An 11,551-nucleotide genomic window follows, 5' to 3' on the forward strand; every position below is an offset into this window, starting at 1 on the left:
GGAGCCCCAGGCCGAGGGAGATTGACAGTTCTTTTGTGTTTCTTCCATTTGCGAATAATCGCACCAACTGTTGTCACCTCACCAAGCTGCTTGGCGATGGTCTTGTTGCCCATTCCAGCCTTGTGTAGGGCTACAATCTTGTCCCTGACAAGAGAGCTCTTTGGTCTTGGCCATGGTGGAGAGTTTGGAATCTGATTGATTGATTGCTTCTGTGGACAGGTGTCTTTTATACAGGTAACAAACTGAGATTAGGAGCACTTCCTTTAAGAGTGTGCTCCTAATCTCAGCTCGTTACCTGTATAAACGACACCTGGGAGCCAGAAATCTTTCTGATTGAGAGGGGGTCAAATACTTATTTCCCTCATTAAAATGCAAATCAATTTATAACATTTTTGACATGCGTTTTTCTGGATTTTTTTGTTGTTATTCTGTCTCTCACCATTCAAATTATAGACTAATCATTTCTTTGTCAGTGGGCAAACGTACAAAATCAGCAGGGGATCAAATACTTTTTCCCCCTCACTGTACATGCGTTATTTGGAGTTTTTCTTTGCACTTGCAATACAGTCTTGCAAAACTCTGCATACAGTATTTCAATTGGATGTTTGTCCCATTTGGTGAATTCATTATTATTATTATTAGAGAGTGGACCCCATACTTCACTGCCATATAGAGCAATTGGTTCTGTAACCGAAAATTTCGAGCCAGATTCTAATTGGAATTTTGATTTTAATGTTCCTTTTAATGGCATAGAATGCTCTTCTTGCTTTGTCTCTCAGCTCATTCACAGCCATGCTGATATCTAGTCCTAGATATGTGTAGTTTTTGGTGTGTTCTAATAGAACTGTGTCCAAATATAATTTATATTTGTCATCCTGATTTCTGGACCTTTTTTGGAATATCATTATATTTGTCTTTTTTAGGTCAGAGCCCAGGTCTGACAGAACCGGTGAACACGATCTAGGTGCTGCTGTAACCCCTCTTTAGTGGGAGACAGCAGCACCAGGTCATCTGTGTATAGCAGACACTTGATTTCAGTGTTGTTTAGGGTGATACCAGGTGCTGCCGATTCTTCTGATGTTTTTGCCAATTCATTCATGTAGATGTTAAATAGTGTTGGACTTATTGGGCAGCCCTGTTTCACTCCCCCACCCTGAGAGAAGTCTGTTTGCTTGTTGCCAATTTTAACCGCACATCTCTCTCTTTCTCTCTGCCTCTCTCTCTGCCTCTCTCTCTCTCTGCCCCTCTCTCTCTCTGCCTCTCTCTCTCTCTGCCTCTCTCTCTCTGCCTCTCTCTCTGCCTCTCTCTCTCTTTGCCTCTCTCTCTCTCTGCCTTTCTCCCTCTTTGCCTCACTCCCGCTCTGCCTCTCTCACTTTCTCTCTGCCCCTATCTCTCTCTCTGCCCCTATCTCTCTCTCTGCCCCTATCTCTCTCTCTCTCTCTGCCTTTCTTTCTCCCTCTCTGCCTCTCTCTCTCTCGCTCTGCCTCTCTCTCTCGCTCTTCCTCTCTCTGACTCTGCCTCTCTCTCTCTCTCTCTCTCTCTCTGCCCCCATCTCTTTCTCTGCTTCTCTCTGCTTGCCTCTGCCTCTCTCTGCCTCTCTCTCTCTGCCCCTCTCTCTCTCGGCCTCTCTCTCTCCCTCTGCCTCTCTCTCGCTCTGCCTCTCTCTCGCTCTCTCTCTGCCTCTCTCTCTCTGCCCCTCTCTCTCGCTGCCCCTCTCTGCCTCTCTCTCTCTCTCTGCCTCTCGCTCTCTCTGCCTCTCTCTGCTTCTCTTTCTCTGCCTCTCTTTCGCTCTGCCTCTCTATCGCTCTGCCTCACTCTCTCTGTCTCTGCCTCTCGCTCTCTCTCTGCCTCTCTTGCTCTCTCTCTTCCTCTCTTGCTCTCTCTCTGCCTCTCTCTGCTTCTCTTTTGCTCTGCCTCTCTCTCGCTCGCTCTGCCCCTCTCTCGCTCTGCCCCCCTCTCTCTCCCTCTGCCTCTCTCTCGCTCTGCCTCTCTCTCGCTCTGCCCCTCTCTTGCTCTGCCTCTCTCGCTCTCTCTCTGCCTCTCTCTCTGCCCCTCTCTCTCTCTGCCCCTCTCTCTCTCTGCCCCTCTCTGCCTCTCTCTCTCTCTCTCTGCCTCCCTCTCTGCCTCTCTCTCTCTGCTTCTCTCTGCCTTTCTCTGCCCCTCTCTCTGCCTTTCTCTCTCTGACTCTCTGCCTCTCTCTCTCTGCCTCTCCTACTCTCTGCCTCTCTATCGCTCTGCCTCGCTCTCTGTCTCTCTGCCTCTCGCTCTCTCTCTGCCTCTCTCTGCTTCTCTCTCTCTGCCTCTCTTTCGCTCTGCCTCTCTATCGCTCTGCCTCGCTCTCTCTGTCTCTGCCTCTCTTGCTCTCTTTCTTCCTCTCTTGCTCTCTCTCTGCTTCTCTCTCTGCCTCTCTTTCGCTCTGCCTCTCTATCGCTCTGCCTCGCTCTCTCTCTGCCTCTCTTGCTTTCTTTCTTCCTCTCTTGCTCTCTCTCTGCCTCTCTCTGCTTCTCTCTCTCTGCCTCTCTTTCGCTCTGCCTCTCTCTCGCTCTGCCCCCTCTCGCTCTGCCCCTCTCTTGCTCTGCCTCTGCCTCTCTCTCGCTCTTCCTCTCTCGCTCTGTCTCTCGCTCTGCCTCTCTCTCTCTCTGCCTCTCGCTCTGCCGCTGCCTCTCGGGTCTGCCTCTGGCTCTGCCTCTCTCACTCTGCTTCTCTCTAGCTCTGCCTCCCTCTCCCTTTCTCGCTCTACCTCTCTATCGCTCTTCCTCTCGCTCTCCCTCTCTCTCGCTCTGCCTCTCGCTCTGCCTCTTTCTCTCTCTCGCTCTGCCTCTCTCTCGCTCTGCCTTTCTCTCACTCTGCCTCTCGCTCTCTCTCTCTGCGTCTCGCTCTCTCTCTCGCTCTCTCTCTGCTTCTCTCTGCCTCTCTGTTTCTCTCTGCCTCTCTCGCTCTGCCTTTCTCTCACCATGCCTCTCGCGCTCTCTCTCTATCTGCGTCTCGCTCTCTCTCTCTGCTTCTCTCTGCCTCTCTCTCTGCTTCTCTCTGCCTCTCTCTGTCTCTGCCTCTCTCTGTCTCTGCCTCTCTCTGTCTTTGCCTCTCTCTCTCTCTGCCGCTCTCTCTCTCTCTGCCTCTCTCTCTCACTCTGCCTCTCTCGCTCTCTCTCTGCCTCTTTCTCTGCTTCTCTCTGCCTCTGCCTCTCTCTCACTTTGCCTCTGCCTCTCTCTCGCTCTGCCACTGCCTCTCTCTCGCTCTGCCACTGCCTCTCTGCTTGTCTCTGCCTCGCTCTCACTCGGCCTCTCTCTCTCGCTCTGCCACTGCCTCTCTGCTTCTTTCTGCCTCTCTCTTGCTCTGCCTCTCTTTCTCTGCCTCTCTCTCTGCCTCTCTCGGTCTGCCTCTCTCTCTGCTTCTCCGCCTCTCTCTGCCACTCTCTCTCTCTGCCTCTTAATTGTATGTTCGTGGTCTCTGTCAAAACATTGATAGCTCTTTCAATGTAACATTGACAGAAAACATCTGTGTGTGCTAGTCTAGCAGGCAACTAGCTATGAATGTTTTCATGCAGCTAGCATGGCTTATACAGTAAGACCAGGGTCTGTGTGTCTCCAGCCCTCGCTGCCTCATATCTCTGGCCTGTCACTGTGTGTTGAGGAGGACAGGAACTTTCTAATCCATTTAACTGATCTGGGGACAGTGCAGGCATTAATGCAGCAAATCCCTACGGCCTGATCCTAAAATAAGAGGCCTAGGGATTTAAAGGTGGATGGAGTGTTGTGGCTCAGTTGATCCGTTCCTAATTTTTAAGCCATGCCAGGCACTCCTAAGATATGGAGAGATGCTACTGTTTATTAGGACCAGGGATATAGGACTGTGACAAGAGTAGACAGTAGGAATAATTCTTTAATAGACACTTCCTGTTATGATAGGATAAGCCCACTTTCTGATCACCCATTGGGGTTTGGTTCTCGTAATGGCTGCCCTGATAGCGTTTGATTGGTCAAATCATGTCTTTGTAAGAAGCCAAATAATTTCCCTCTCTCTTTTGGAATTGCTAGTGTGCACAAGTATAATTCCAACCATAACATAATTGTTTTATTGTTAAAAATGTTTGTCTGAACATATACACCTGCAATTTAGTGTCCTCTTTAATCATATGTTGGTTAGCATACCTTTGAATGGAAAACCTTGCTTGAATGAGGTCATCTCTCCTCCTCTTTTCCCAGGTCCTCCATGATGAGCTGTCCTCCCTACGTGAGTGGGTCTCCATGCACGTGTCGGACCACAGTGGCTTTCACTACCGCCAGTTTCTGCTCAAGGCCCTGGTCAGGGAGCTCAGCCAGTCCATGCACCACCACCATGCCCCTCGGCCCAGCCTCGGCATCTCCAGCCCTCGCAGTCCCAGCCCGGACCCCCAGCCAGGCCACCCCCACCACCAGGGTAACGGAGAGGCCACAGCAGCAGCCCCCTGCCCCTCTCCCGCCACCCCAGAGGACCAGTCCTCGGTGCCGGCCGTGCCCCAGCTCTTCCACCAGGAGATGGAGCTGTGTACTGACCTCATCCAGTCCTTCCCCGGACACGAGACACTCTGGTGTCACAGGTACGAGCCCACCGGCCACTGTCACTCAACCTGAGACTACAATGTTAGCCAATCACAGAACACATTTTATTATGAGACGCTCTGGTGTCACAGGTGAGACCAAAGGAGGACCAATCATGGACCAGCACGTTGTTGTATCTAGGGTGTGGCCTAATTTCAGCTAGAGCCATAGCCACTGTACAGAGTTTGGCTAACTACCCTCCATATTGGTGGCAAATGCTTTATTATGCCAATCGTTTTTATTGTCCGTTAGACCATTACAATGTTCTCAGGACTCTTCAGTAGTGGATGTGTTGGTGGGTCCCTATCATGTCATATACGGTGCATTCGGAAAGTATTCAGACCCCTTCACTTTTTCCACATTTTGTTACGTTACAGCCTTATTCTAAAATGGATTAAATCATTTTTTCCCTCATCAATCTACACACAATACCCCACAATGACAAAGCAAAAACAGGTTATTATAAATTTTTTGCAAATGTAGTAAAAAATCTAAAACTCATATTACATTTACATAAGTATTCAGACCCTTTCTCAGCACTTTGTTGAAGCACCTTTGGCAGCAATTACAGCCTCAAGTCTTCTTGGGTATGAAGCTACAAGCTTGGCACACCTGTATTTGGGGAGTTTCTCCCATTCTTCTCTGCAGATCTTCTCAAGCTCTGTCAGGTTGGATGGGGTGCGTCGCTGCACATATATTTTCAGGTCTCTCCAGAGATGTTCAAGTCCGGGCTCTGCCTGGACCACTCAAGGACATTCAGAGACTTGTCCAGAAGCCACTCCTGCGTTGTCTTGGCTGTGTGCTTCGGGTCATTGTCCTGTTGGAAGGTAAACCTTTGCCCCCTGTCTGAGGTCCTGAGTGCTCTGGAGCAGGTTTTCATCAAGGATCGCTCTGTACTTTGCTCCGTTCATCTTTCCCTCAATCCTGACTAGTCTCCTAGTCCCTGCCGCTGAAAACATCCCCACAGCATGATGCTACCACCATCATGCTTCACCGTAGGGAGGGTGCCAGGTTTCTTCCAGATGTGGCGCTTGGCATTCAGGCCAAAGAGTTCCATCTTGGTTTCATCAGACAAGAGAATCTTGTTTCTCATGGTCTGAGAGTCCTTTAGGTGTCTTTTGGCAAACTCCAAGCGGGGTGTCATGTGCCTATCACTGAAGAGTGGCTTCCGTCTGGCCACTCTACCATAAAGGCCAGATTGGTGGAGTGCTGCAGAGATGGTTGTTGTTCTGGAAGGTTCTCCCATCTCCACAGAGGAACGCTGGAGCTTTGTCGGAGTGACCATCGGGTTCTTGGTCACCTCCCTGACCAAGGCCCTTCTCCCCAGATTAATCAGTTCGGCCAGGCGGCCAGCTCTAGGAAGAGTATTGGTCGTTCTAAACTTCTTCCATTTAATAATAATGCAGGGCACTGTGTTTTTGGGGACTTGCAATGCTGCAGACTTTTTTTGTGGGACCTTAAATAGACAGATGTGTGCCTTTCCAAATCATGTCCAATCAATTGAATTTACCATAGGTGGACAAAGAAGATGATCAATGGAAACAGGATGCACCTGAGTTCATTTTGCACCTGAGTGTCATAGCAAATGGTTTGAATAAATGTTTTCGTTTATTATTTTTAATACATTTGCAAAAAAATCTCAACCTGTTTTGACTATCATTATGGGGTATTGTGTGTAGATTGAGGAATTTGATTTATTTAATCAATTTTAGAATAAGGCTGTAATGTAACAAAATGTGGAAAAAGTGAAGGGGTCTGAATACTTTTTTTTGCTGCAGAACATTCTTTGTTCTTCTAGAAAGGGAGAGAATAGAGATATAGTGAGAGGAAAGAGGGAACAGAGCTAGCGAGAGGAAAGAGGGAACAGAGCAAGCGAGTGAGGGCAGAGAGGGAGAACAGAGAGAGGACTGGGGAAAGAGGGAACAGCAAGAGAGGCTGAAGATCAGCTCAGTAAAAAGTGTTTATACCTGACCAGTAGGGCTGGGTGATATATCAAATTATTTTGATAAATTCTAATTTATGTTTTAGCACGATATTTCAAATGCCAATATCGCAAGAATCTGCTGTTCTATTTTTCGTTTTTATGAGTGTTTATGTCCGCTTGTTCTCATGTCTTCATGGTCTCGTCTCCTTTGCTCCTTCTGCTATGATTGTGCACCCTCCCGTTTAAACACACACACACACCAAGCTCCTCCCCTACACACAAAGCTCCTCCCCCTGCCACGCAGAACAACAAAGATGAAAGATCACTTCTTCCTCTCTGACAACAAGCCGTTTCAACTCGCTATTTGAGATGGGTCAGAGAATTGAATGTTTATTTCTCTACCATAAGCCGCCTCCAACGTAATTTTAGAGAATTTGGCAGTACGTCCAACCGGCCTCACAACCACAGTCCACGTGTAACAACGCCAGCCCAGGCTTCTTCAACTGCGGTATCACCTGCTTCAGCCACCTGGACAGCTGATGAAACTGGATTTGCACATTGTAGGTGTTGGTGATGTATTAATTCTCATGGCTTGGGTCTTCTGTATGTTGATATGGAGACCAGTCTGTTTAGCATACATGCAGAGTCTATCTAACTTTTCGAGGTGGATTTGTTTAGATGATTTAGGGTTCAGATCATTAGCAAAGTCAAAGTCCTCTAGATGAGGGAAGAGTGTCCTCTGGATTCCTCTGGAATTGTCAGATATTGTTTGACGCATTACCCAGTCGATGGTAACAAGAAAAAGGATCGAAGAATGGATACAACTTTGTCTGACACCAGACTTGAAATTACTCTGTAGGAGAACTATAAAGGATGATGCTACATTCGAAGTGTTCATAGAACTTCCCAATGAGGTTGACAATCTTAGGTGGTATTCCGTAGGCTCCTAGGACCCTCCATAAGCTCTCATGGTGAACACTATCGAATGCCTTCTTGAAATCAGTAAAGTTGATTTAGAGGAGTGCATTCCATTCGGCACTGCTCGATGATGTGCAGGGCAAAGATCTGGTTAATGCATGCTCTTCCTTTGCGGATCCCTGCTTGTTCTTGTCTGAGTTTGTCATCAACAGCAATGTCAATCCTTTTGAGGTGTATCCTGCAGAAGATGTAAACTCAGCAAAAAAAAGAAACGTCCTTTTCAGGACCCTGTCTTTCAAAGATGATCAGTAAAAATCCAAATAACTTCACAGATCTTCATTGTAAAGGGTTTAAAGACTGTTTCCCATGCTTGTTCAATGAACCATAAACAGTTAATGAACATGCACCTGTGGAACGGTCGTTAAGACACTAACAGCTTACAGACGGTAGACAATTAAGGTCACAGTTATGAAAACTTAGGACACTAAAGAGGCCTTTCTACTGACTCTGAAAAACACCAACAGAAAGATGCCCTGTTGTAAGGCAGGTCCTCACCAGACATCACTGGCAACAACGTCGCCTATGGACACAAACCCACTGTCGCTGGACCAGTCAGGACTGGCAAAAAGTGTTCTTAACTGATGAGTCGCGGTTTTGTCTCACCAGAGGTGATGGACGGATTTGCGTTTATCGTCGAAGGAATGAGCATTACACCGAGGCCTGTACTCTGGAGCGGGATCGATTTGGAGGTGGAGGGTCCGTCATGGTCTGGGGCGGTATCTCACAGCATCATCGGACTGAGCTCGTTGTCATTGCAGGCAATCTCAACGCTGTGTGTTACAGGGAAGACATCCTCCTCCCTCATGTGGTACCCTTCCTGCAGGCTCTTCCTGACATGACCCACCACAGCATGACAATGCCACCAGCCACACTGCTCGTTTTGTGCGTGATTTCCTGCAAGACAGGAATGCCAGTGTTCTTCCATGGCCAGCGAAGAGCCCGGATCTCAATCCCATTGAGCACGTCTGGGACCTGCTGGATCGGAGGGTGAGGGCTAGTTCCATTCCCCCCAGAAATGTGCGGGAACTTGCAGGTGCCTTGGTGGAAGTGTGGGGTAACATCTCACAGCAAGAACTGGCAAATCTGGTGCAGTCCATGAGGAGGAGATGCACTGCAATACTTAATGCAGCTGGTGGCCACACCAGATACTGACTGTTGCTTTTGATTTTTTTAATTCAATTTATGTTAGTCACGTCTGTGGAACTTGTTCAGTTTATGTCTTAGTTGTTGAATCTTGTTATGTTCATACAAATATTTACACATGTTAAGTTTGCTGAAAATTAACACAGTTGACAGTGAGAGGACGCTTCTTTTTTTGCTGAGTTTAGTTGTATGTTGCCAGTTGTCACATTCGCTGAGGTTTCCTTTCTTTGGCAGTTTGACGATAAGGCCTTTTCTCTAGTCTTGTGGTAAGATATCATGCTCCCAGATCTTGCAAAAGATATCAGTCAGCACCTTGGTAGCTGTGTTGACATCAGCTTTAAGTAACTCAGCGTGCAGAGAGTCTTCATAAGCCTTGATGGCTGCTTGGACCTCTGCTTCAACAGGTGGGCCTGTGTCAATACCATCAATCTCATCCGAGGTTGGTGGGTCTTTTGTATCATAAGGCTTTGGCCAGTTGACAACCTCTTCAAAGTGCTGGACCCATCTTGCAGTTTGTTCCTCTTTGGTTGTTTTACCTTGTTTGTCTTTGACTGGCATTGTGTGGTTGCTAACTTGGCCACAGAGCTGTCTTGTGATCTTATATACAGTACTTAGTTCTCCTCTTGCTGCAGCTTGTTCTGCCTCACTGACCAATTATCTTATCCCTTCCAGCTCTCTTTCTTACTTTTTTGTCCTTGGTCTTATATTCTTGCTTTGCTCGCTCAATCAGCATGGGTGATTTTGTGCTTAGCAGTTTATCTTTGGCCAGCCTTCTCACATCTATTTTCTTCCATGTATCTTGTGTTAACCACTTCTTTGCCCTTCTTTCTAAAGCCAATAACTTTCTTTGCCGTTTCTGTGTACGCGTTCTCGATGTTACTCCACGTGATTTCAACTGTGCCCTGGTGTTCCTCTGCATTGGCTAATGGACTGAAGCAATTTCTTAGCTCAATGGTAAAAGCTTTCTTTATTTCAGGAGATGTGAGCTTGTTGATGTCAAAGACGTTCTGCCGTTGTTGTATTGTGTATGTGTGTGGCTCACAGCTTCAGCCTGACCTTGGCTATTACCAGGTAGTCGTTGCTGTTGACATCTGCCCCATGGTGGACCTTGATATCCTGCAGAGACCTTCACCATTTCTTATTGATAATGATGTGGTCAATTTGGTTGACTGTGTAACCATCTGGGGATCTCCATGTTAGCTTATGGATGTCTTTGTGAGGGAATTGTGTGCCACCAATCACACAGATGTTATTGAGGCAAAAGTCGACAATCTTTTCACTGTTGTTGCCCAATAGCCTAGCTCCAACCTTTGCATTCAAATCCACCGTTGTCATGACCATGCCGTGTTGTGGGACCTTGGATACTGCTTGTTGTAGCTGCTTGTATCAGTCATCCTTGTTCTCTGCCTCGTTGGTGTGGGAATAACATTGCTGGATGGTGAACTTCCAGTCCTTGGAGTCAAATCTTGCTCTGATGTGCCAGTCACTGATGGGTTCCCATTCTAAGAGTGATTTGGCAGTTGTTCTACTGATAATGAGGGCTAGACCACTGGAGTGGGAATCATCCTTTCCTGAATAGATCGTTTAGCCATCGCTTTTCACCATGCGTCCAGAACCAGTCCATCTGCTTTCGCTTACACACAGGATATTAATGTTCCATCTCTCTGATAACTTGAGCTGTCATGAAGTTTCAAACATGGTGCGGACATTCCATGCTCTAAGACGTACTGTAGTTTTGGGCCCTAGAAAACGTGCTATGACAGCTTTCATCTAAAGCTGTCATAGTATTTGTATCTGCCAAGGCAGCAGCTACTTTTGCTGGGCTCCGGCAGAATTAAGGCAGTTCTACAATTTTTTTAAACATTACAATACATTCATTACAGAATTCACAACACACTAAGTGTGAGCCCTCAGGCCCATACTCCACTACCACATATCTATAGTACAATGTCTATGGATTGGTTGGAGTTTCCTGTTGGGTCCCTTGTTGTAGTTTTCAAAGTTGTTGTTGCAGTTTCTGCAACAGTGTGTTTTTACGGGGTGTTTTTTTAGCCCCACGTCTAATCCCCAACCTGGAGGGCCAGGTGCTGTGTTTAGTCTGTCCTCTCACCTGCAACCTGCCCGGCATGGTTGAACCTGCATGGGGCCAAAACCCCACCTGTATAATCTTCAGGATCACTGAAACAAGCAAGCTTCCCCACCAACGCCAAGGAAATAGCAGGCATGGAATTATGCATGGTTCATTTTCATAGATTGACTTGAAAACCAGATCAGTGATCATTTTAAAAAAGCAGGTTAAACTGTTTTGATAAAATAATACAATTATTAGTGGGTCTTATGATTGTGGAAGGCTTATATTTAGCCTAGCCCTGAATTCATTAGATTATTGCTGACTGTTTGAAATGCATTTTTTTTTTACAGTTTAACCTCTCTAGGGTAGCGTCCCACCTGGCCAACATCCGGTGAAATTTCAGAGCGCGAAATTCAAAATTCAAATATTTAACATTCTTGAAAATATATGTCTTATACATCAAAATAAAGCTTAACTTCTTGTTAATCCAGGCGCCGTGTCAGATTTCAAAAAGGCTTTACGGCGAAAGCAAACCATGCGATTATCTGAGGACAGCGCCCCGCATACAAAAACATTATTTATATTTTTTGTAAACATTTTTAGTCATTTAGCAGACGCTCTTATCCAGAGCGACTTACAGTGGTGAATGCATACATTTCATACATTGTTTTTTGTTTTTCTCCCCATACTGGTCCCCCGTGGGAAACGAACCCACAACCATGGCGTTGCAAACACCATGCTCTACCAACTGAGCCACACGGGACCACACGGGAACACATGAAAATCATATTTCAACCAGGCAGGTGCGCCACAAAAGAAATAGAAATAGCGATATAATTAATGCCTTACCTTTGA

The 11,551-nt window shown here is 46.8% G+C and overlaps 1 protein-coding gene across 1 annotated transcript in view; it reads left to right on the forward strand.

The window, feature by feature from the left end:
• The window catches only part of LOC115164097 (protein prenyltransferase alpha subunit repeat-containing protein 1), a 76,025-nt gene that overhangs the window by 59,990 nt on the left and 4,484 nt on the right, over positions 1 to 11,551 (forward strand). Inside the window, exon 6 of the mRNA XM_029716215.1 lies at positions 4,206 to 4,579. Within this exon, the coding sequence (XP_029572075.1) occupies positions 4,206 to 4,579 (374 nt within the window). The remainder of the gene's footprint in view (positions 1 to 4,205; positions 4,580 to 11,551) is intronic.

This window comes from Salmo trutta, chromosome 27, assembly GCF_901001165.1.
Source record: "Salmo trutta chromosome 27, fSalTru1.1, whole genome shotgun sequence".
Classification (NCBI taxonomy): domain Eukaryota; kingdom Metazoa; phylum Chordata; class Actinopteri; order Salmoniformes; family Salmonidae; genus Salmo; species Salmo trutta.